Here is a 26,219-nt window from a genome sequence, read left to right on the forward strand (position 1 = left end):
ATGAAGGAATCCCCAGAAGGAGTTCCAGGGCAGTGGGACTTCAAGGGCAGCTCCCAGCTGTAAATCACAGAGCAGCCTGCCCGCTGCAGTAGAGAACTTAGGGGCTCTGAAAGTGCCGCTCACTCCTTTGCTCTGGTAGTCAAGCTTACCCAATGGATGTAGGGCAAATGAGGTGACTCACACTGCCCTGCCTAAAATGCTGGTCTCGGGACTCCATTGTGCGGGGTGGAAGATGGGGCAATGACTTACCTGAGGCAGCTCCTCCAGCCAACTTGGAGCCCGTCTGGCCGCTGGAAGGTCGGTAACTTTCATCCTTGGAGGCAGGCCCATCCGAATCCCTGTCGTCCGGGATGCCGTCTGCATCGTCCCCATTATCTTCTTCATCGCTGCAGCCCTTGGGCTGTACCATGTAAACCCCTTCGGGGGGCACCTCCACGCTCTCGGTGGCCTTACATTCCTTGCCCTCTGCTCGGCCCAGCAGGGTCTCGTCATTGTACTCCCCGTTCACCCACTTCTCAATCACCTCCCTCCGCTTGTTCTCCTCTATCTTCTGAACACGGTTAAGTCCATCAGAAAACTTGGCCCCCAGCTCCTTGGTCTCAGGCTGGGGCGGTTCCTTGTTGCCGCTTTCCCTCTGGGGACCCTTGTCCAACCGCACCTGTTCCGATCCCCCATGATCGAAGACCACCTGGCGGCTGAGCTTGGCACAGATTGCATTTAGCTTCAGGCCGCCTTTGCGCTTGGCAGCCATCTTGGATTTTCCTGAGGTTGCGTCAGTGCATATACTTCTTTCAGCTGGAAAGAGACAGAGGGAGAAATACACAACATTAGAGGGACAGCTCTGCCATTCAGAAACTCAAAGTCCATCTACAAACATCTGACACCACCCAGCTGCCTTAAAACACAGCCAGCCAGTGTTTACCCTCTGAAAGAAGGAACTGCCATGAAGTCCCAATGCCTTGTGAAGGACCTGGGTCTCAGGGAACGTAACGTGGAGTTCACCCACAGTCTTTCAGCAACACCACAGAGAGAGGCCTCCTTTAAAACACATCAGGCTGCATTCAGCCCTGATGTAAGTGCGTGAAATGCCACCGACTTCAGTGTGCAGCCACTTACACCAGGACTGAATCTGGCTGAATGGGTCCCTGAATGTCCCAGGCAAAATTCACCTCTGGTATAATTGTGTAACCCACTGGTGAGTGTGTGTTACAGACCCCCTGTGTGCCTGAGCCACAGAGGATACAAGTTGGACGCAGCCCTACCTAGGGAGCCTTGATTCTTTCTCTTAAGCTGTAGCTATTCAGGATTCTAGCTCTGGAGGTCCCCAGTTCAATGCCCGGTGCATCGGCCAAGATGGCACTGTCACAATTGCACTGAAGCCAATGGAGTTACATCAGAGGTTTCTGTAGGAAAGATAGGGCTCCAAATTCTAGCCCCAGGGAATGCAAGCAACTCCCCCATTGGCCTCAGTGCAATTTACTTGTATCCTGAGGCAGGAAAATCAGATGGGAGGGGAAAGGAGGGGGAATAGTCCTGGGGTTTAGTATCAGTCAGTAACACCCCTTCTCCGCCTCACACACACACATATGCTTCTCTGCACAATCTTCGTTGGGGTTTGTCATTTTAATGTAGTTTACTCATATGTGACAGCTAGTCAAGGTGGAAACGGAGAGACAGGAAGGAAGGACCTTAACTTCAAGGTGAGGGAATGTTTTGAACTGATCAGTCCCTACCACAAAGTTACTTGTATAATTATTAACTATTAACAAGATTTAATCCAATTAAAAGCAGCAAACTGCACAAAGAGAACATTAGGGCTGCGCGGTTGTTGTTGTTTTTCCGATGGCCTTTAAGAGTGTCCAGGCTAAGAAAGGGTTAAAGCTCCAAAGGCAGGAAAGGAGCGTGCAGCCTTTGCTCTGCCCCTGCAGTCACACACCTGTCCTCAAAACCAGACAGTGTCACCCACGCCCTCACTTTCTGCACCCCAGCTGCTATCTCGCCACACCTTGTCGTGGCCACTCTGCACGCTTGGGGTGCTCTTGCCATCCCCTTGATCCCTCTTCACCCTCGTTGTGCTCTGATGCTCTTGCCGCTCCCTTGTTCTCTAGCTGTGCCTGTTGCACACGATTCGCACTCTCACTCTCTGAGCCCTCTCTACTGTGGGCCTGTATCTTCCCCTATTGTCCCTCTAGCCACACTCACTCTCTCATCCTGCTTATTCTCTCTGCTCCTCCCCTTCTCTGGTAGCAACCAGCACTGCAAAGGCCAGCCGGAACACTCTCCATCCTTGCCCCTTGTCCTTGGGCCACACAAAGACTCACCTGACGTCTCCCTTGGGGTCCTGAGGCCAGAAAGCACAGGCAACCCTCTCACTGGAACTCACACTTCTCTCCTAAGCCATGTGGGACTCTGGGAAAGGCACCCACAAAATGGCTAGGTGCCCACATAAGCCTGGGGTTTCATGCAGGCCAATAGATGCGAGTGCATTTCCAGGCCCTCCCTGGAAAACGTGCCCTTTGACTTCATGTCCATCGGAGGGGCAGGGCAGAGGGGCCATCTCCTCCTCATCGCAGAGGACTGGCGCTTTCCATGCAAAAGTGCCTCTTGCTGAGGCTCCCCCAATAACTCTGATGGCCAGCCCCGAAGAGCCTGCTGCACAGAAGCGCTTAATCAGACCCCCTACGATGCACCCAGAAGCCATTGTGACAGCCCCTAATCCCATAACATGACAGCCCAATACAAACAGACTGAAACTTTAGACTCTGTCCGAGAGCCAGAGAGCGGCTGCTTAGCGTAAACTCCTGACAGCTTCAGACACAATCTCCTGTCAAGGAGTGTAAGAAAAATACACCCCCACCCTGCGACAAACATGTCAGCCTCCCCCACCCTCACACACACAGGGAGGCACAAATGCACACTGTGCCCTTATAACGGTGCATCCCCTTCTGCACCCAGTCCACCCACGCACCCAAGCAAAACACGTATCATTCCCCCAATGCAGACACATGCATTCATAAATATATCCACATCTCTCACGCACACACATCTGCATACACACACAGAGGCATATACATCTCCCCAGACCCATACACTTACACACCCTGTTCACACTTACTCCTTATACGCTCACCCTCCACACACACACACACACACACACACACACACACACACACACAAACATGGGGCATCCCCAAATGAACATAGGCCGAAACTGACAGGATGCAAAACCACATACACCTGTGCACTTCTACCCAGCCACCCAGGCATCCACCATCCACGTTTAAGACAGGAAGTGAAGAAGGATCCCATGTACTATTGGAACTGCAGAGGGAATCTAAAGAGGCAGCAGGAACTGCTAATCACTCCAACTGGAATCAGGCCAGGACACCGAGGTTACGCCCATATGCTCGGGAAAAGGGCCAGGGGAGCTTCATTGACTGCAGGTGGTTAGGACAGCATCTCCAGCAGCATGCGGTGCCCTGGCACGGGGCAGGGCACTCGGTCATCTATGACTCACCAGCACCACTCTCTCTGGCATGCTTGGTAGTTCCCCATCTAAGTTCTCATGAGGCCCAACCCCGCTCCGCTAGTGAGACCAGACAAGTTTACAGCTGGAGGCAACGGGACAGCAGAATATCAGCAGCCCCTAACTCCAGGGTTTAGGATGAAGGAGATTCTCCCCAGTCTGCCTCTCCCCCTCCTTCCTATAGTCAGGGCAGGTCCCATTATTCTGGCCTGGAGGTGAGCAACCAAGTGCGCGCACCAGACGACAAATGAATCTATAAATATTTATTCAAAGGAAGAGGAGAACAGACGTTCGTGAGGCTGCACTTGCTGCGTATGTCGCAGCTCGAGGGAGCCTGCAACTCGTCTTCCCTTCCTGGCTGTGCCTCTCTCCATCTCACCCCTTGTGCCTCCGTCCCACTTCACCCCCTGCCTCTGCCCACCTCATCATCCCCTGTGGCTCTGCGCCATCCAACGGCTCTCTCTCTCCTCCACCTGTATCTGTGGGGTCCTCTCGCAGATCACGTCTCCCCTTAATCCCCATCATGTTGCCCCCATGTCTGCTCCACCAACTATTTTGCCCTGCTCCGCTCACACTTTCTGCCAGGCTTTTCTCCTTCCCCTGGTTCCCAGGAACCCTGTTATTCTGAAGGTGGGGATTGTGTCCTGGATTTCATGGCCCAGCACCGGGGCACAGTCTGAACCGCTGTAACTGCCCTCAGCACCCCACAAAACCCACCCAGCAGTTCTGTCGGAAACCCTTGAGCTCAGATGTGGTGTCAGGGACCAGGGAGGGGCATTCTTTCAAATGCCGTGCCTACACACAGTGCCATTCCATGTGGCAGTGGTCAAAGCAAGGGACTGGGAGTCAGAACTTCTGGGCTCCATTGTCAGCCGGAGAGGGTGGGGTGGAGTATGTGGTCTAATGGTCAGCACAGGAGGCTGGGAATCAGGACTCCTGGGTTCTATTGCCAGCTCTGTAGCTGACTCACTGTGTGAGCCTGTGCAAGTCACTTTGCCTCTTTGTGCCTCTGTTTCACTCTCTGTAACATGGTGGGCTTCAATTGCCGCTCAACAGCCCTGGAGGAAGGGCCCTTTATAAGCACAACTGCTTCCCCCTCTGCCCGGGCTGGGTCAAGGGTGCAGGAGGAGAGCGCACTCCCTAGGTCATTGGCTTGTACAGGGACCGACGCCTTAGGTGACCTTCAACCCACTGATGCCGGACTCTCTGCACTTCCTTCATGCAGGCAGAGGGGGCGGAACTGAGCTGCTGAGCAAGGGATCCTCACCGGTCTCCTCTGCACAAGGGGTGGGTAGGTGGGTGGATTTTGGGAGCTAAGCAGAGTCTCCCCTCCCCCCACACTCTGCCCCCACACCCCACATCACCCTGCGTCTCCATTGCACTGTTTAAAGATTCCTGGCTAAGTAAACATCCCCCTTTATTTTCTTCTCCCAAACAGAAATGTTTTGATTTCACATCAATCTGAGGAAGCCATTTATAACCCGAGCCTGTCACAGGGACTTTTCATCTCTGCCCAGGACAAACTCTCCCACATGCTCTATTTACACTGAGCACTTCCTCTGAAAACAATACTGCGGCGAGTGTATACCGCGGCCCCGGGGTGGAGGAGACGCGGCCACCCCCTGCTCTGCCCTGAGACCTCCGAAAGCACAAAGGGGAACCGGCCTGAAGAACAAGGGGTGCAAATGGAGCATAGGGCCCCAGGGGAGGGGGGTGGAACCTCCCTCTCAAGTTCACTGACACCCCCCAACAAGACTCTCCATTATCCCCATCCTGCTGCCGTTGCACCCAACAGTCTAGCTGTTCCCTCTTAGCCAGTGAGGGCCCCGTGCTCATGGGGGGAGGGAGAAAGGGGGGCCCAGATGGAAGCTGTGAGCTGCTGTCTGAGAGCACGGAGGGCCGCACCTCACTGGAAGGGAGGGAAGAGCCAAGAGAGGGAAAGCAAAGAGGGAGAGGTGGGAGGAAAGACTAAAGGGAAGAAGCCCCAAGAGTAACCTCACGGCGGTAAAGCTGCCTTTGCAGAATGGCACTTGCCTGTGCGGTGGCCCTGCTGGAAACCTGCTGTCTTTGAGGTAGTGAACATCACATAGCGAGTCCAGCACAGGGTCCTTGAATGGTCCTCGCCCTGCCGAGCTACCTCAGTCCTGTTCCCAGTGGAGTCTGGGCTCCAGGAGGTACTACTATTGTTGTTTGTATTCTGGAAGCACTTATAGGCCCCAAGTGAGATCAGGGCCCCACTGCGCTAGGTGCTGTACAAATGAAGCAAGACGCAGTCCCTGCTCAGAGGAGCTTGCAATTTAAACAGATGTGTCAAAGTTCTACAGATGGGAACTGAGGCACAGAGAGATTAAGTGACTGGCCTAAAAATCACACAGGAGGTTTGTAGCACAGCCATAAACCGAACGCAGATCTCCTAAGTCCCCATCCAAGGCCACCCTGCCTCTCACGACTGGACCCTTTGTTAACCGAAACCCACACTCTTTCAGATCACATCCGACCATGTCTTCTACCAGGCTGAGCACCAGGTCCCTGCTGAGTCCCAGCTTTGAATGACGGCCAGCTGGAGTTCCCGGAGCCAGACGAATCCAAAGCAAGATGGGGGAGGGAAGGGAAAACACTCCCCCACCCCATACTCCGGAAGGGCAGACAGGACAATTTCAGGCTGAAAGGACAACGGTGCAGGGAGTTCTAAGGGAGCAAAAACAAGGGGACAGCAAAGGAGCTCCGAGGAAGGCAACCTCTACCACAGGAGCTGCAATGGAGTCTCTGCCTCCCTCCCACCTGCCCCAGTACAGCCATAACTACACACACTCAGGCCTCTCTCAACACGCCTCCTGCCTTCCTTCAGAGCAGGACTCCTGGGTCCCCTCTCACCCTGCTTTGAACCCGTTGTTCAACGTGAGTTACTCCCACGTCCAGGGCCGACGAGAGGGAGGGGAAGCTGGTACAAATTACCGGGGCCCCTACCGGCAGTCCGGAAGGGGGCCCGGCTCCCCCCACCTCGTCGGCCCTGTTTAGCTGGTCCGCCCTTGCTGGGGGTCCCGAAATTTTTTTTTCACCAGGGCCCGAACCCGCTCTCGACGGCCCTGCCCACGTCAGTGAGAGGAGAATCCAGCCCTTATGATCCTGGTCTGGGGGGTAGGGGAGAAGGGGAGCCTAGGTGTTATAAAGAAGGATCAGGGTAGATAGGAGGCACTCTGTCTGTATGGGGAGGGGGAGTGTGGATGCATAGAAGGAATACGGTGAGTCTGGGGCAGGATTGACGTGGGAAATGGGGAATCCCCACTGAGAGGGAAGGATTGGGCTGGGGAGAGAAATTCCAGCTCTGTGGGCAAGGACCGGGGTGGGAAAAGACTCTGGCTGAGGAGAGAGGGGATCAAGAGGAGGGGGGCAGTTTTGGCTGCGGGGCAAGTAGGTTGTGGGGGGGGGAGACGGGACAGGGAGGAGGTCCTGGCTGTGGGAACAGGAAGAGAAGGGCATTCCAGGTGTGAGGAGGAGATTTTGGCTAGGGGGAGAGAATGAGGAGGATGTCCTGGCTGTGGGGAGGGGATGACGGGATTCTTGGCTGTGGGGAGGGAGTTCTGACTGTGGGGAGAGGATGAGGAGGGGGTCCTGACTGTGGGGAGGGGATTATGGGGTTCCTGGCTGTGGGGAAGGGGTTGTCTGTGGGGAGAGGATGAGGAGGGAGTGCTGGCTGTGGGGAGGGGTTCTTGGCTGTGTGGAGGGAATTACAGGGTTCCTGTCTGGGGGGAGGGGGTTCTGTCTGTGGGGATAGGATGAGGAGCAATTCCTGGCTGTGGGATGGGGGTTCTGGCTGTGGGAGGGGATGAGGAGGGGGTCCTGAGTGTGAGGAGGGGGTTCTGGCTGTGGGGAAGGGAATGAAGAGGGGGTTCTGGCTGTGGGGAGGGGATGAGGAAGGGGTTCTGGCTGTGGGGAGGGGGTTCTGGCTGTCGGGAGGGGATGAGGAGAGGTTCCTGGCTGTGGGGAGGGGATGGGGAGGGGGTTCTGGCTGTCGGGAGGGGATGAGGTGGGGGTTCTGACTGTGGGGAAGGGGTTCTGGCTGTGGGGAGGGGATGAGGAGAGGTTCCTGGCTGTGGGGAGGGGGTTCTGGCTGGGGGAAGGCGACAGAAAGGGGGCTCTGGCTTTGGAGCTGGGGTCTGGCAGTGGGAAGGGACTGTGAGGATTGTCACTTCAGAGGGCCATGTACGTTGAACAGATGGAGCTTCATATTCTTATTGAAGAGTTTTGAGCCCAGCTGAGCAGCTCCGTTCAGGAGGGAGGCCCCAGTGCCAGCTTTCCAGGAGCTGCGAGCTCTCATTCGATCAATTATTAATGGCGCTATTTGGGATGGGGGACACTACACAGTCCTTTTCTTTTTTAACGGCTGTTGCGCGAGCGTGAATGGAGATATTCCACACCACCAAGGAGCCCTGAGCAGGGAGGGCGGTGAGCCAAGTGAGAGCGGAGGATGCTGCACGCTGGGGCCTTTCACACTTGTGAGCTGCCTCAGACAGAGCCAAACCTTCACAGCCGTTCCCTGCTGGGTCTCCAGCATGGCGTGCTTCCTCACAGCAGTGCCCTGCCGGTGCCAACTGGGTCTCCAGAGTGGTGAGCTTCCTCACAGCAGTGCCCTGCCAGTGCCAACTGGGTCTCCGGAGTGGTGAGCTTCCTCACAGCAATGCCCTGTCAGTGCCAACTGGGTCTCCGGAGTGGTGAGCTTCCTCACAGCAATGCCTTGCTGTCAGTGCCAACTGGGACACCAGCATGGTGTGCTTCCCCCACAGGAGTGACCTGCTAATGCCAGCCAGACAGTTAGGGCAACAATTCCTGCATTATCCTGGGCAGGGCTACGGCGGAGGCAGCTGCGGCCTGTGCATGGCCCAGGATGTGTGAGAGCGGATTTAGTGTGTATATTTTCCCCTCTTCAGTTTATCAATAAAACATTTTATTGCTTTTAGCCCAGGAAATGACCTTGGATTAGTGGATGCTGTCTCTTCTGCCTGACCTTGGGGAGTTCACAATGGCTCTTTAACAGTCTCCTCTGCCCTGCTAGCATGGATCCCGCCTGCGTGAGTGTGTGTGAGGCCGGGGAAAGCCCACGGTGTGGAAATCAGACCGAAAGGGCTCCAGGTCTGCCCTGTACAGGGCAGAGAGAGAGAATGGAAAGCCCTCCCCACAGCGTGGCCAGCTGCACTCCCTGCTTCCCCCCAACCTCGGTGCTCCCCCACATGAACTGGAAAAAGCCCCCAAAGAGCTAAGGAAGGGGGAGCTCTCTGCCGCCAGGTCCTGCCACAGGCGCCTCCCTGCACCCAGCCCAGCTCAGCCCTGTTATGCTTGCCTTCCTCTGCCAAGCACTGACTGTTCAGCCCTGCACTAGAGCCTGCAACGGTGACCCTTTCTCCCACTCCTCGCTGCGAGAGCCTGACTCAACCCAGCTGCAGAGGGCTGGGAGAAAGGTCGTGGGCACAGTCTAGAGGGCTGGGCACACAAACTGCTCCCCTGGCTTAGCCACAGGCGTTTCAGCACTGCCGAGTTAACCTTTTGTGTGCTGGTGGTGGCGATGGGGCAATGTGCAGGTGGCACTGCCTGGGCACTCTTACACAGAAGCCGGTATTCATTGGATGGGCACAGAAAACAGAGGAAGGAGTGAGAGAGAAACTGGCCCAGAGAGAGGAGTTTCCCTCCTTGCCCAGGGATGAGGGGGGACAGAGTGGGCTCCCCTCAAACATGCGAGCGCTTTCTATTCAAGCCATTTTGGGGGAGGTCCCTTCTCTTTTACCACCCCAGCAGCCCTGACCGCTCTGATCCTCCTGACTTCTGCCAAGGACCTTCTGCCAATAAAACTCATTAACAGATCAACCCCCCAAACCCACCTTGTCCCCACCAAAGCAGCCAAATCAGATATGAATTGGGCGTATTTTCACTAGAGAAACATAATTACTGGGGGTCTTAGTGGAAATTACAAACAGGTAGGGTTAGTGCTGGGCTCTGAGCTGCCAGTGGAAGTGCCCACTCCACCACAGGACACAGCTCTCAGGACTGCATCAGGAAATACACAGCCAGGCAACCTTCCCTCCTGCCCTCCCCACCAACACACCCACTCCGGCCCTCCCCTCCCGCCAACACACTCGCTCCCGCCAACACACCCTCTCTGACTCTCCTTAGGACTCCTTCTCCAACCCCACCCTCCCAGCAACACCCTCTCCATCTCTCCTGGCAACACTCAGAAGGGTTCCTATCCCCTTCTGCAAAAACCTCCAACCTTCTCCTGCCCCATGTGACACACAGAGGCAAAGCCTGCTAGCAAGCCACCCCACACAGCCCTCTGGCTACACACAGCAAGGGAGCCCTCCCCTCCTGGCTGTAGGCATGCACCTCCCCGCCCTGGCACCCAGGTACCCATTCTCTCCAGCCGTGCTCTCCTGAAGAGCGAGCCCTAAAGTGTTAACGGCGATTGGTGAAATGGCACAGCAGATTGCTACAATAAATAATTTACTGATATTTATAAATATTCAAATCAGCAGGCTTCAGAAATTGAAAGGGGGGGGAGGCTGGCGAGCAGGGGCGTGTGGGGGGGTGACATTAATTCCCAGGCTCTCCAAATTCATTTGAGAACCGTTTCTCATTTCAAACAAATATTAAATCTTTTGGCGTCAGGCCTTCAAAATAAAAAAAAAATAAAATAAAAATGCCGCCCTCTCCCTGGCTGATGCCTCGTGCACCTCCCAGCCATGCACCTGTGGCCCTGTGCCCTTGGACTTGCGGGCCTCAGGGATGGCATGTCAGCTTGCATTACCTGGGTGCCTTGTGTCCTGTTCACCAGCTACTGGAGAAAGAATCCCAGCCAGGACCAATCCCTCCCCACACTTGTAACAGGTCTCGCTACCATACACACCTGCCTAGTCAGGGATTCCCCAACCCTCCGCCTCATTGTTCAGTGGAGTATGAATTTTCTTAAGGAAGAAAAATCTAGTGATTAGAGCAGAGGACTCAAAGCCAGGCATACTAGGTTCCACCTCTGGGTCTGGAAGGGAACATGGCCTAGTGATTCACACAGGGAATTTGGAGCCAGGACTCCTGGGTTCTACTTCTTGCTTTGGAAAGGACTGAGCAGGGGACTGGGAGTCAGGACTCTTGGGCTCTCACTCACTTTGTGACCTTGGGCAGGTCACTTCAGCCCTCTGTGACTCAGTTTCCTCACTTATAGGATGAGGATGATGATAATTACCCACGTGGCTCTATCTAATCAACTGCAGTGTTGTGAGAGCCCGGATGGGCAGCAGGTTCAAAGCGCAGAATTGCTGTTGTGAAATGGAGTTATTTCCCACCCTCACCTGATCAGCCTGGGGAACCCCTGGGCATCCAAGAGTAAGGGCCCTGCATCTTCCCCTAAACTGCCCCATTGGTAAATGTGAGGTCCCGGCATGGGGTGAATTTCCCCTGGATGAGTAATGGCTTTTCTAATGCACGGGCAGGCTGTCAGCTTCCCTACTCCCAGTGTTTTATGGGTTTAACTGAACGGCGCTGAACTCCCTGGTAAGAAATAAAGTTATCCCTCAGCGTCCCTTCTAAACATTTCACTCAGTGCAAACGGTGTTTAAGAAAAATGAGAACATATTTCTTCTTAAGGATGCAGTATCCCCCTTCAGAGGCCTAATTTATGCCATATATCACTGTCCAGGGAGAGAGAGGCAACACAGACCTCACACTGGGAGCTGGCCCCAAACACAGCCCAGACACAGACGCTCTTGCCGCCATGGTGCAACGAGCTGCAACGCAAAGTCCTCCGGAGAGCAGAGACCTGGCTGACATGGAGCAGAGCAGAGCCACCTGCTAACAATCATCATTGCACTGTGTCCTCACCCTGCCTTGGCCTCCTTACACAGCACGGAGCTTCTCGCTCACACTGCACCGACTCCTTCACCTCTCATTGCACTAGTCCATTTCTGTCGCACTAGCTCTTCACAAGCCTTTCCCCAACCAACGGGCTCAAAGGATGATGAAAGTGGTTTAACTACAACGTTCAGCGCCAATTCAGAATAAAACGTGCCCGAACCTTGCTCTGAGTAGGTTACTGGCCCAATCCAGCATGTGGTTTGGTCCTGTCTGCACCCAGTGCTGAATTAGTTGTGTCTTGCTTCATGGCACTGCGTTAGCTGTTACTATTCTGCTCACCTCCGAATACTGGCTTGCCACACAGTCCTGCCCATCTCTTCCCTCTCTGTTCCGCACATTACACTGGCATGTACTGCACAAGCTCTGGGTTTCCAGGGCACGAGAGGGACTCTTTCACAACATGCAGTTAACCTGTGGTACTCACTGAGAGAAGAAAAGGAGCAGAGGGAGAAAGAAGAGCGGGGAAAGTGGCAACGAAAGTTCTATCCCTTGTTCTGCCGTTGACCTGCTGTGGGACACTGGGTGAGGGGAGCCACTTCCCCATGCTGTGCCTCTGTTTCTCCTCCCACCCTCAGTCTAGTGAGTCTATTCAGGGGGCAGAGACTTTCCCTCACTGTGTACGGACAGCACCTAGCACCATCGCCGAGGCCTCTAGGTGCTACTGGAATACAAATAATGATATGAGGAGGGAAAGTCAGAACAGTTTTAGAAACGGCTTGAGAGCCCTTTCTGTCCTGCAGCCACTTTCCAACTAACCCTTCAGTGCAGGGGCTTTTATGGAACATCTCTGAGGAAACCCAATCTCCAGTGCAGGGGCTGGTTGCGAGAGCAGTCAGCAAGGTTTTCGCTGCTGCCTGAGTAAGGGCTGCAGGGAGGCTGCTGCCCAGGCACCTTCTGCCTTACAGAGTTTTTCTTTCTTTTTTAAAAAATAACAGAAAGCCGGGAAGATCTCCTTTTCTGATCTGGGTTCCCGTCCTTCCCTTATTTTTTATTATTATTTATTATTAATTATTATTATTATTTTAGTCCAGTTAAAAGGTTTGCTATCCAGACGAGTCTAAGTGGCCTCACTTAGCCTAAGTAACTCTATAAATCAGGCAGTACTGTTAACATCTACATCACAATCCAACCATCAATCTCCCCACAGGTCCTGAGGAAAACAAGGGGAAAGAGAGAGAGGAAGGCAGAGCAAAGGAGGAACAGTCAGGTCTGAGATCGCTGGCTGTGGCCCTTGGAAAGCTCTCTAGGAAGCAGGCATGTTGTCAGGGTAACTAAATGCAAACACAGTATCTAACTTCACCTTTCCACACACACAGAGACGGAGCTCCTCAGGATGCTGCGTCTAGGAGACAGAGCGAGAACAGGGCTGAGGTGTGGGCCAGAGAAGGAAGTGCTTCCTGGCAAAGACAACGAGGGGCTGGGGCAGATCTGTAACCCCAGAAGACACCAAAGGGAAGATACCAAAAGATCAGGGGGTGGGGGGGCTAGTAAAGGATTCAAAGTATGATCAAGGGATCAGTGTGGGTGCAAGAGGCCAGTATGGGAGACAGTCCCTGACGATGATAAGGGATTGATGTTGGACGGGAGCCTGAGAAATGCTGAGGGACCGGTGCAGGGGGACCCCAACAAGCCCAGAAAGGGCTGAGACAGGACACCCTTACACATACTGAGGGATCTGGCATGGAGGACATAGAGAAAGACTGAGGGGTTGGTGTGGGGGCCATAAGAGCTAGCAAGAGATCAGGATACCCCTAGAAAAAACGATGGGGAAGTGACACGACGGCTGTAGCAGGGAGCCATCGTGGGGGATCCCAGGCAATAAGGATGTGCAGAGACCCTGAGATAAGAGCTCTGGCAAACAGCTCCTTGATCTATTAAACTCAGGCCAGGTTTCCTCTCCCTTTCCTATTTCAACTCTGAGGATTTCCTTCCCCTGCGGCCAGCTCCCCAGGCACAGGAAAGCCCAGCAGCTCTGCCTGGCTCTGGAGGGCCAACAGGCTGCATCCACCCAGGCAGGAAACACCCACAGGAGGAAGGCCTGTATCCGAGGTGGCTTGGCCAAGCTGCTGGGAATTGCCTTGGAACAAGAAGGGCCATGGGAATAGGAGAGAGAATGTGAACTTCCAGCATCACAGGACACAAAGAGGAAGATCTTTGGAGCAAGTCCAGGGAGCATGTCAGGCTTCCATCTCATGGAACCCCAATGGAGACACCCAGTCCATCCCAATTCCTACAGGGCCTTCTTTGTGTGAAAAGCTGCGCCCCAGGACTGCCAAAGACTGCAGTGAGGGGGCTCCAGCAGAGGGGAACTTCATTAAAACAGAGCTGTGTAGCAACCTGTTGTTGGCAAGAGAGGCACAGGGCATGCGTGTGTGTGTGACTGCAGGTGTTGTGATGGGGACTAGCTGGCTCAGGGGACTGGCAGTGTGTTCTGGAACTCAGCTCTGTGGAGAATCGCTCCATGATGTTATTGGACATTGCCGGCAGCCTGGGTGAAATGAGTTATCTCGTGCAGGGCCTGATCCAGCCGCCACCGAAGTGAGTAGAAAGCTGTCCACTGACTTCAATTAGCTTTGGATCAAGTCCAAAGCCTCTACACTCTGTGGCACTAACTGGACTCTGGGTGGGCATTTTCGACAGGGAGGCCATGGGTTGAGTGGGCCATGGGAATGGACTCTCCCCTCACCCCTAAAAGGGGGCCCCTCAGGTCAAGTTTGAGGCAAGTCAGCAGGGTAACGCGGGGAAAGTTTGTACCTGGGCTGTCAAGCCAGCCCCTTTGCCCAGCACTAAAGTCACTAAGAGATCGCTGGGCACAGGGTCAGAAATTGCTCATTCTTGTGTCTTCTCTTCAGCGCTCCTGGGGAGAGGTCCTAAATCAGGGAGTTATCCCTACACAGGGGGCTCAATAGGAGCTGCATGATGGAGGGAAGATTAGATCATTCATGGCAGCTCAGCCTATGCTTGCATCCTTCCTCTAAATCCCAGGCTGCAGTGTGTCATGTGTGGGACCTGGGCATGTGGGCATCTGATCCATGGACATTCAAGTGGTGGCTAAGTTCAGTGGTGGGATGGAGCAAGGGTGCAGAACTCACAGTGCATGATCCTTGGGAGAGGAGCGTGGGGTTCGGGTGTAGCAGCCTTGGGGCCTGTCACCGCATGGAGGTCCCAGGAGTCCTCAAGGCCTGTAACCACATGGCAGCACTGGGAGCCCTGGGGCCTCTGAATTGCATGGCAGCTCTGGTGCCCCTAACTTCGGTGCAGCAGAGCGATGAGTATGTTTGTCTGTCCTGCGTGGAAAAGGTTAATAGCTTTGCAAGAGGAAAGTGCCTGTTGGTGTAAACTAAATGGGTCATCCATGGGACTGTCCAACTCAGCAGTCCTGTCAAAGTCAGCAGTGAATGCGAAAGCCTCAGTGAGCAGGGCTGTGGGGGGGACTTACACCAGCACCCCTTGGGCTCAGACCCAGCCTAATTCTCTGTCTCGCCTTTTGCTGATGTTTCTTCTGGTCATTAGGGCTCATCTTCTTATTTACCCTGCCCCCTGAGCAGATCCATGTGCTACAGCCGTTCAGTTTAATTGCAAACACGTCAGCGCTGGCACACACATGTACACACACGGTCAGGCAGGTGCACAAACACATGCAGAGGCACACACGGCCATGCACACTGACACATGCAAGCACACACAAACACAAGCACAAAAGGCCGTGAAGGTGAACATGCACAAACACAAGCAGAGGCATGCAAATGTGCACACGTACCTACACACACACCAAAACATGCTCAGAGATACACTTACACACATATATGGTACATACACCCACACTCAAGGGCATGCTTGTGCATGCATACACGCATAAAGCTGTGCATTCATACACTCCCCCCACAGAGGTGCACTCACACATACATACACATACGTAGCCATGCATATACACACATGTGCATATACATGCAGCACCATGCGTTCATACACACACAGGCAAAAGCACACTTGTGCGCACACACACAGCAGTATACATTCACTCACACACATAACCATGCATATACACATTTGTGCATACACACGCAATTTATTACGCATTCACACACACACATGCAGAAGCACACTTGTGAATAGACACACACACAGACTTTCAGCACATGCTCACATGCGGAGAGCAATTTATTATGCAGCTCAGAGTGAGATTCTAGTGGGATCGTATCCGGACCCTACAGACAGACTTAGCCGCAGGGACAGACAAGTTCCCATCCCACCAAAGAGCCCCTCTTTCCCCCAATCCCTCTGCACCTCACACCTTAAGGCAAAGAGAGCATCGGAGAGTGTCTCTTTGGAGTTAGCGTCCCAGCGGAGTGTATACACCGGGCAGGGGAATCTCTCTCTCTCTCTTCCACTCGCATCTTTTCATGAACTCTATTTCTCTTTCCTTTCTGAAAACAACTGAGCTGTAAATACTGTTTAACCTTCTTCCCCCCTTCCCCCCTCCCCTCCACACTATAAAAACACAAATATGCCATAACTCAGCTGGCTCAGCCGCCGCGCCTCCAGCATGCCCTGCTCCAGGCCTCTCAGGAAGGTCATAACAAACGACTTTCCGATTCAGTGCTCCTGAAATAATTTTGTGTATTAAAACCTGAATCTGCACTTTCTGGACCGAAAGCCTCTCTTAATTATGGCAAGCGTCCTTGGGATGGACAGTGATCCTTCACTACAGCACCGCTAACCAACCGGAGAACCAGCAGACTCCCCCCACTCCCCACCACCACCACCACCTCCTCCTCCCCGCTGCCCCCCCCACCAACCAACCCACAGCCCCCCTCCCTCCCTTGCCCCCCCGCCTTCCCTTTGCCCAATCTGTTTTCAAAGTGTGTCTGTCCTTTATTAAATTGTTTTCTTTTCCACATTATCAGTTGCCATGGAGACCTCATCTCTCGGATTATTTGAATTTCATTATATCTATTGATTTGGGAGCATTTCATCTTTTTTATTGTTTTTCTGTCAATTTTCAAAACGAATAACCATCTAATTTGCGTCAGTGCTGATTATGTTTGTCCCTCAATAGAGGTCGGCAGCTGCGTCGGGGAAACAAATCAATGGGAAACCATCATAAACCTCCCCAGTACAATCTCCAGGATATGTGGGTGACATTCCACGCCTGCGAGAAACACTCATCACATCCAAACTTCTTTCTTTCTTTTCTTTTTTTCCCCTCAATCCCTCCATCCCCAGCTCGGCGGCGGGGCATTTAAAATTATTATTATTATTGTTTAGTATTTTGGTCGCATCAAATTTTCAGACAGGAAAGGGATGTGAAGGAGAGAAAAGGAAGGAGAAAATTTTTATAAAAGAAAATAAAAGGAAGAAGGGCAGAAAAGGATGATAGGAAGAAAAAAGGAATCAGGATTGCAAATTGCTTACTTTGTTGTTTTTTTTTAAATAATTTATGCAATTTTAAGCATTTATGTATAAATTTTTTAATAAGCCACCCTGGAGCAAAATAGCCATTAACATCCCGTCGTCCTTCTGTCCAATGGCTCGTGTGCAGGATCAATTTCTGAAAGTACTTTCCTTTTTTTTTATGACATGATAAAATGCTTTTAAAGCAACTTACACAAATATGGAAATTTTTTTCCCCTCTCCTCCCCTCCCCTTTTTTTTTTTATAACAGCCTCCACTTATTCACTAGGGGGTGGGGTGGGGGAGAGTATGTGTGTGTGTGGGGAAGGCAGCTGGCAGAAGGATAGACCCAGCCCTAACTGGAACGGACCTGTCTGTCCTTCTAACAAGGGCATAAACTTTCATTAGCGATGCACACAGTCAAAGGCAATTTAGGGAAACGCGCTGTACAGAAAAAGGAAACCTCAGCGTTTTTTATACAGCGGCTCCTTGGCTCCGTCCAAGGGGCTCTACCCTTGAGCTCAGCTTGTGCTCTCCAACCAAAGTGACCCTACCGGCCAGGGGGGAGACAGGGAATGACGGGGGGGAAGAGGCTGTGGTTGTTCTCAGAGAAGCACACGACTGGCAATTCTAAGCTGGGATGCTCATCTCTGCCCATCTAGCAACCCTCACACCCAAAGGCTGTTTTTTATTGGGAGTTCACTGGTCTTAAGTGTCCCTAGCCCAGAAGCACCTATTATTTTTCCCACTGTAAGATTCAGCCTGTCCAGTGGATTTTAGTGAAACCTGTTCTTTCTCCCCAAAGGTTCCTATTTATAGCTTTCATGTGTGGCCAAATAGTATTCAGCTGCTGGATGACTTTAGGGGGACACAGGTCCCTGCGCAGGTGCAGAGTAGAGATGATCAATGCACTGCTATGTCCTTGGGGCTTTGGGGTAACATGATGGCCAAGCGCCACGGGGCAGCGTGGTGCCCTGGGGTATCCTGGGACCAAAGGTTGCCCCATGATCATGACCATGGGGTTAGACATGAAACACACCCACCACCCAGCTACTGGTCTCCTGGTCCCTTCGCCCTTGGGATAAAACTTTTCGTATTTTGAACCAGAAGCACATGGTGGAGGAAGCCCCCAAGAGAAAGCCCCGGGGTCCTAGAACTAGCTGGAGTGCCCCCTCCAATACTCAGTCCTGCATGGTATATCACAGCCAGAGAGCTCCCAACAGCACAAGCAGGATCTTTATACAGGTCCCTTGGCCTGCTCCGTCTGCCCAAATGGTCAGTGTTTTAACATCCCTTTCCCAGTCCCCTCCATGTATATCAAATGAATTTATTTTAATAGGGGTTTGCAGGAGGAGGGAAAGGGGGAGGCAGTTGTGTTTGATCTGAACTCCATGTCTGTGCATTGTAAATGCAGGGAACATTTACCTGAGCTACTCAGTTACTAGAATCAGTAGCCAGTGTGCAATGACCAAGCTTATCTCTGGAGCCACAACAATCTCACTGAAGGAATTTGGGGGAAATCAACCCAGACCTATTTGATTTCCCTGCTCAGATTCAGGCCAGGATTGGCATCACTTCTATCCCATGCACCCTGCCAGAGGACAAATGTGTTTTCCATGCACACAGACACCCTGCAAAATACAAGTACACAAACACTTGTGCATGCTTGCTTATACAACCAGCCATACCTGCACTAGTTTACGCACACACCTGACTGTGAATAAACTTGACATATTCACTTGTGCAAACACTGGTTTACACCCCCACTCTCACACACTCTCATTCACTTGCACTAAAACAGAGGTGCAAAAATAAATAAACAAACGTCTAGCCAATGCTCAGCTGGAAAAGCACAACGTGCAGAGAACAGCAAAACCAATCAATACCAGTCCCAACCCAAAGCAGCAGGTGAGGAAAATGTGAGCTGTTTTGGCCAGCTTGCTGCACACTCCCTCACTTGGGACACACACAGCTCTCCAACACAGCCCGAGATTTCATCCCCACATCCCATCCCTCAAACCCTCCCCTCATAGTGTACCACTTGTCCAGGCTCCTGCCTGTCCCAGAAACAGACCAGGAGAAGGAAACAGGGCTCTCCGGAGAGAGGGATTCCTTGCACATCAACACAGCTCCTCCCTTGCACTCCCCCTTGCTGACCCATCACAGCCCCCGGTTCTCCCCCTCACGTCCACCCCCTCCCTTACCACCTCTGTTCCCATGGTCCCCTTTGAGATTTCAGTCGCCGTTGGCCCTAGCACCAGCTCCCCACACAGAGGGGGAGCAGGCTGCCCATGAGGCCACACTGCCAGCCATCCAGCTGGGACCCAGACTGCCCTAAGTTACAGGGTGGGAGGCGGGTGGCAGATGAGAGCTCTCCCCTCTCCTGGTCTCACGTCACCTCCTTCCAGGTTGCACGGTTTTGGGCAAATTTGCTTTAGCAGCAGAGAGGTCAGCAGGAGTTGAAGGCTTTTCAGATTGTATATATCACTCTCTATACTGTCTATCTATAGCGAGCGCTAAAAATAGCCAAGCCAAACGTGGAGGTGACTTCAGCTCTGCGGTGCAGGGACACCAGCCACTTCATGGGCACCTTCCACTGCTCCAAAGTGCTGTGGACATCAACAACAACAATACACTACATAGGGTGGCTCCTAGCCCTCCACCCTCCCTGCATCTAGGGACATACAACAGAGGTAACTTTCTCTTGGCATTTCTATGGTGCCCATTACCGAGGCATCTCCTGCTGGAGGGTGAGCAGGGGGGAGTTTATAGACAGCCTAGAAAGACAGAAAGATGACATGCGCATCACAAGGCCTATGGAACTGGAGAATGGGATGGCAAGAGGAAGCCACATATTATCAGGCAGAGTAGGAAGCTTCCCTTGGCTTTGGGAGGGCCATCTTCTCACAGTATCTGCTTGTGCCAGCTCACGTTTCTCAGAAGCAATTGAAGCATTGAAGCAGTGGAGAAAACTCCAGCCAATATCAACAATGGTGGGGGGAATCCTGCCTGGGTCAAGGCTGCAGGTTCAAGCCAAATTTGACCCTACATCCATTGCTGCTTTCTCCAGCATCCCTTCGCCGTTAGCCCCATGCCCAGAGCGATGAAGAAGAACACGTTCTGCCCAGCACAGAGACCTGTACTGTCCCAGGAAGGGCCAAGAAGCACCCTCCCCAGCTGCCGTTATAGCCAGGAGAGCAGAGGCCAGCCAGGGAGATTTAGATGAGCCATCTCCCCATCAAACTCGCTTTCCTCTTTCACTCGCTTTTTTTTTTTTTTTTTTTTGCTTTAACTGTCATTAAAATAACAAGTTTCTGTTACAGTCTAAACATTCCCACATTGTATAAAGGGTTATGTTACACTAGAGTCACTGCCGGGCCCAGTGTTTGCACAGAAACCTCGCTGCAGGTCCCCCCTCCTGACGAAGTGACTTATTAAAGTTTAAACAGTAATTAACAGAACAATAAAAATAAAGGGATGTTTGGGGAGCCATAGTGCGCACAGGGTTTTTGGCAGTGCCAGCATTTTTCAGTGCCCTGCGCTGGCAGCAAAAAACGGCTGCAAAACCAGTGGGACAGATCGTGCGACCGGAGCCAGGATGGAAGCCAAGACAAGGCCGAGTTCAGAGTCATCCTTACAGCCGCAGCATGGGAGAATGAGACATGGAGAAGAAGGGCTGCAAGGATGAGAAAGATGGGTCCCAGAGAGATGGGTACAGGCAGGAAGAGAGATGGTGCTGGGGAGATGGGTGCAGGCAGGAGAAATGGGTGCTGGGGAGATGGATGAAGGGAGGAGGACAGATGGGTACTGGGAGGAAGGGAGATGGGTGATCAATTGACAGAAGTAGAGTCTGACTTGGTGCCTCCTGCAGCCAGGGCTCTAAACTGTCCTGTACCTGGCCTGCACCAGCAGCTTCCAGGTTCCCCTCTTATCCAGTTTGAACCTCTCTGGGAAAGGTCTTTAAAAGAAGTGGCTGGCTGCCACAGAGAGTGAATGATTACAGTGCCCTGCCCTCTCCCTGCCCTGCCGATCCCAAGGCTCTCCTGCCTGCGGGAAGCTGACATGGTGGCAGGATGAAGCATCTCCATAGCCCTTTTTTCCACCAAGGAAATAGAGATGGGCCCAAACCAACCCCCTGGATCTGTGCTTTGGGTTTGTATGCTCTGGAACCAGATCTCAACTGTAAGGCTCCATCTGTCTCCATCATCCCCCGGGCTTTAAGAGAGCGAGGGATACTTGCCCCATAGTAAATCCCAGCAAAAAAGTTCCGACAGTGAGATCTATGAGACTGCAGAGGAGTTTTCTAAGAGAGGCCTCATTGCTTGGACGCTTTACAGTTAGACGGGTCACAACATACTGCAGGGAACAATCCTGCCCTGGCCTAGGGATGGCAAGAGGGGCCTGGACATATGATCTAACAGTATAATAATAATTCTAGGATCGTTCTCTGTTGTAATCCAATCAGAGCCATTACCACGGGGTCACATCCTACAACCTAATGGAGGGTCTGGATCCTTGCTTCCTCCCCTGCATCAGAACTTTTTTAGCCTAGGTGCTATAGACAAATCACAGAACCCTAGAAATGCAGGACTGCAAGGGACCTTGAGAGGTGGAGGCAGGACTCAGTAAACCTAGACCATCTCTGACAGGTGTTTGCCCAACCTGTTCTTATAAACCTCCAACGATGAGGATTTCACAGCCTCCCTTGGAAGCCTATTCCAGAGCTTAACTATCCTTAGAGTTAGAAAGTTTTTCCTAGTATCGAACCTAAATCTCCCTGGCTGCAGATTAAGCCCATTACTTCTTGTCCCACCGCCAGTGGACACAAACAACAATTGGTCACAGTCCTCTGGGCTCCATTTATAGGAGCCAAAATCATATTTCCTAGAATTATATTAAAAATCCACACACCCCTGACACCCAATGCCCTGTGCTCGGCAGGATGAGCTCCCAGGGTGCGTGGGTGAGCAGGTGGGCTTTGGGAGTAGGCTGTCAGGCCTCCCTGCCCATGTTCAGCACTGAAGACCGACCTCATTTGGGGTTCTTTTTGGTGTCTCTGGTAGTTGTGCTCAAACATTTGCCTCAGTGGTGTTTTACCGGGCTCAGAGTGCAGCTGGCTCTAACCCTGACATGACAGTCCATGCATATGGCATCACATGGTCCCTCGGTTTGCAGTTGCTCCTAGATTCCAGCGCAAATGTATTCAATTTGCAAATAAAGACTGCTTGTGGGTGTGTCTGCTCTGCAAAGTTATCCTGATCTTTTACCCGATTATTGCCATAGCCCCCCTCCCATCCACGCACACACACCCAGTTCACCGGAGTTTGGTGCTTTCAACCCAGGCTAGATGGCTTGATGGGGGCTATAGGTTAAACCCAAGTGAGGCTTTCACTCGGACTGGTAACCAGCCTACTTTGCAGTGTGGACACAAGCTAACCCAGTGTGCTGACAGTTCTCCAACACTTCCCCACAATCCCCCTGTGTGCACAGAAGGACAGGCAAGTTCTCTCACAATTCACTGGGAAAGAATCACAGAGCAAGCAGCTCATCTTACTGCCGCACTAAGAACCGTGGGATGTACCACCAAAAGTCCTAGAGACACCCATGATGGAGTGCAATGCCAGTGAGGATCCAGTAAGTTGGGTAGGTCTTTGCAGTGTGGCTGCTCAGACCTAGGCTAGGCTAACCCAGATGCTGATCACCTGAACTAGCTCTGCAGTGAAGACATGTGCCAGCACCATGTGCCAGCACCACAGACTTGGCTTGGAATCTGAGTAGCAAGCTGGGTTCCTTCTGCTTCACTTCTCATCTCAAGTGATGAGGATTCTGCAATCTATTCTGCAAATGACACATAAGCCAGAGTAGAAGCCAGCTCACCCTCCCATTGCTGTGTTGGCTCTGCAGGGCTAACAGGAACAAAAAGCAGGAAGGACCTCATTCTTGCCAGCAAAATCAGCAGATCCAATTCTGAATACCACAGGCAGCAGATCCAATGAGTAAGAAGGTGCCACCTTTACAAAGTCGCTTAACCACAACTATATAACAGTAAGTAACCCACTGACATTAACCAAGTAGCTTAGCTAGTCCAAATTAGTCAGCTGCCCTGCCTGCAAATGCACAATAGGAAAGATCCTGTATTGGTCCCGTGGTCCAAGATATTTTGTCCAAAGTCATAAGGTCCCAAACTCAGACACACCATTCTGAAACTTCTGGTGCAGACCCGAGGCTGAAGCAAGACACAGTTTGCTGGGTCACCCACTTGTTGGTTTTCCCTCTCTCCTCCTGCTCTCCCTGAAGGCCTTGGAGAAGGATCTATTGCAGCAAGGCAGGGATTTTTTTGCTGTTTTGCCACCATTTGGGGAATGGGGAAAATAGGCAAAGTCTCAGCTCCCAATAGGGAAAAGCTGGTTGACTCTAATCCTACCTGCTGCAACTGGGGAAACACGCTCTTCAGGACAGGGCCTGTCTTTTGTTCTGTGTTTGTACAGCACCTAGCACCATGGGATCCTGTCCTTGACTGGGGCTCCTAGGTGCCACAATAGTACAAATAATAAATAATAATCAATTGCTCTTCCCTCCCACTTCCAAGCCCCTCTGTGAGGACTGAGAGGCAAAGGGCTTTGTGGGTGATGCAGACCCTGAGCGGTGATGGGTAGAGGCTCCCATGCACCCACTGCACTGCCTGGCTTCTTCCAGCACCTCCTGAGCAAGGGGCTCAAAGTCACTCCATGGGGGAAGGTTTGTTCATTTCAGGCCAAAACAATCGAATTCAGTGACTTCAATGGGAGCAGGATTTGTGCCTAGGTGGTCGTGGGGCATCTGGGGAACATTCCCAAGAGCCCGGGTAGAGGAGTGATAATGTCCCTTCACTGGGTCCAAGAGCCCAGCTGGACACAGCTGGAGAAGGGAACAGCCCAGCTTTAAAAAACCCGGAGGAAAGCGTTAAAAAGGTGAATTCCCAGCCAATTACCAGTGGAGATTTTTAATAAGCTGTTTTCCTGACAACGGGGGAGTGAGGGATGTGGGGGAATCAGACGTTATGAATCTGAATTCAGCCTAAGGTTTCAAAGGTGCTGGTTTAATAAGCCGCAAGGCGAGCCCGCACTAGCAGCGACAGCCCTGGAAGCGAGCACCAGAGCGGGGGGATGGCATTGCGGGGGGCTCGGAATTAATGAAACCGAGACCTCGGCAACCCCTGATGACTTTATTGCATTTCCACGTAGGTTGTTAAACTTATATCAGAGCTGGGGCGGGGGGAGGAGGGAGATGGTGAATGGGGCTAATGCCTCGCCCCCCCAGGGTGTATTAACAAAGTGACACCTAGGGGATGAACTGCGAGTGTAGCACCGGGCACTCCCTGTCTTGCTCGAAGACCAGTGCTAGGGAGTCCGTGCTGTGCTCCCAGACAGTCAGCCCCCAAAGGCCATGCTGCCCATTCCCCAGGGTTCTCTGCTCTGCAGGGCAGAGGTCGCCATGCTCTGGGAGTCGGTGTGCAATGGAGGGGGTAGCGGGGAAATCCAACCTCCTCCCTATTTATCCCCACAGCCACAAAACACCGCTACATTAGGAGAGCCCCAGAGTGCCAGAGCAGGAGGCTGCTCCCCACAGCTCTGGGGTGGTGGTGGTAGTGGAACACTGGAGTTTGAGGCCTCGTTTGTTTCTAGGATGTTTTCTGTGTATCCCCAAGGGCCACCTCTCTGCTACAGTGTTTTCCCCTCCGCTGGAGCCACGGCATCTAGGTACTAAGGGGGGAAAAGCCCAAGAGGCAAAAAGAAAGGCCAGAAACTGTTGTGCTACAGTGTGTTAAACAGCCACGCCAGCTGGGCTGCTGCTCAGGGGGCCATAACTGCAGGAAACCTACGGGAGCAGCCCTGGCTGGGGAGGGCGCTGGGTCTGATACTACTAGCCACAGCCCTGTCCAGTCTCCTACCACTCGCATAGACATAGATCCATCACTTTTGCTCCTGCAGCGGGTAACGCAGCCCCATGGGAAAGTCATCCACCTCAGACCAAGTCACAAAGCACCAGCTGCACCTCCCCACCAATACAGGACCACAACGTGAATGGAAATGAAGGTCACGAACACTTCTCCCTCCCCCCAAACACCATAGGAAGTAGGGGGCCCCAGTGGGTGCCACACACAAATGCGGCTCGTGGCCTGTTCTCCGGTATGCTGCAGTAACACCCCAGAGCACCACAGTACCACAGCCTGTGCCGGAGGGACTGCGGTGCTTGGGGTCAGGACCGTAGGATTTGTTTATAGCCCATCGGGCTATTCCTAGACCCCATTTCCGTCTCAGTGTGAAATTAAGAGAATCGTTGGCTTGTTCAGACCTGCCCCGGGAGCCTATTTCTATAGCAAGGCCCTGAATCGACAACTAGGCAGGCACAGCAATTTCTGCCGGGAACACCCTGCTCAGCTGGGCCTTTGGCAGTCGCTTCTTCTTTCCCTCCCCTCCCTAACCCAGCCAAGGCTGCTCTGCAAGGCAGAGGCTGGGGGATTTGAACAAGGATGGCAGCAAGAACTTAGCACTGGAGCAAGATGCTGTGTAGTAGTCAAAGGCTAGGTGCTTCATAGCCTGCACTGGCTCTCTGGGAATGGCAGATACAGGTGCCTGTACTATCTCTAACCCCAACGCCTTTCCTTTTTGCATGCTCTCAAGCTCCTCATCTTTCCAGCCAGTCCTTAGCAGCCTGCACCGTCAGAGACTGCCCTGGGCCTGAGGTACTGCAAGAGTTGCAATTGGATCAAAATTTCCCCATAGTCCAGGGGTGTATGGTTCAGTCTCATCTCTAGTCCTAAACAGACACGGAATCAAACCCAATGTCCACCTCTTATCTGTCCCAAATGTCCTGGCCACTCCAAGGCGAGTGCCTGTCTCAGGTCCCAAACTCATAAGGCCTGACTCTTCTCGATCACACTGGTTTTACACTGAACTCAGTGAAGTTACTCCTGATTTACACTGGCATGAGTGCGAGGAGAATCAGTCCCACTGCTTCTCCCCCTCCCTCGCTCGCTCCCACAAACTGAGCAAGAGAAAACCCCAACCCAGTTCAGAGGTTTTCGTTGCCATTCGTCCAACTACAGAACATCCCCCGGCTCTTGGTTGCGCTGGAAACACATTTGCAAACAAGCGGCACTGACTGGAAGGAAGAGACCCTAACAGCTTTGCTTCATACTGGGGACTTCGAACAAGCAGAGGCAGGTGCAGAGAGGTGCAGAATAGCAGCGTTTGCCCCTTAAAACTTAGGACCCAACTAATAAGTGTTATCCATCTGACATGTCTGATCATCCCAGGAGATAAGTCAGAACAGAAAACTGTTAAGTACAGCGGGCCTTAAACTTTTTCACAGAATGCAGCACCTCTCAACAGAGAGATTGCCTCATGCACACACACCCCAA

The 26,219-nt window shown here is 52.6% G+C and overlaps 1 protein-coding gene across 5 annotated transcripts in view; it reads right to left on the minus strand.

The window, feature by feature from the left end:
• The window catches only part of CASZ1 (castor zinc finger 1), a 267,529-nt gene that overhangs the window by 69,102 nt on the left and 172,208 nt on the right, over positions 1 to 26,219 (minus strand). For all 5 annotated transcript variants that reach the window (XM_024210599.1, XM_024210600.1, XM_024210601.1 and 2 more), the window contains exon 4: positions 250 to 795. In XM_024210599.1, the coding sequence (XP_024066367.1) occupies positions 250 to 795 (546 nt within the window). The remainder of the gene's footprint in view (positions 1 to 249; positions 796 to 26,219) is intronic.

Source organism: Terrapene carolina, unplaced genomic scaffold, assembly GCF_002925995.2.
Source record: "Terrapene carolina triunguis isolate 2854851 unplaced genomic scaffold, T_m_triunguis-2.0 Scaffold714, whole genome shotgun sequence".
NCBI lineage: Eukaryota > Metazoa > Chordata > Testudines > Emydidae > Terrapene > Terrapene triunguis.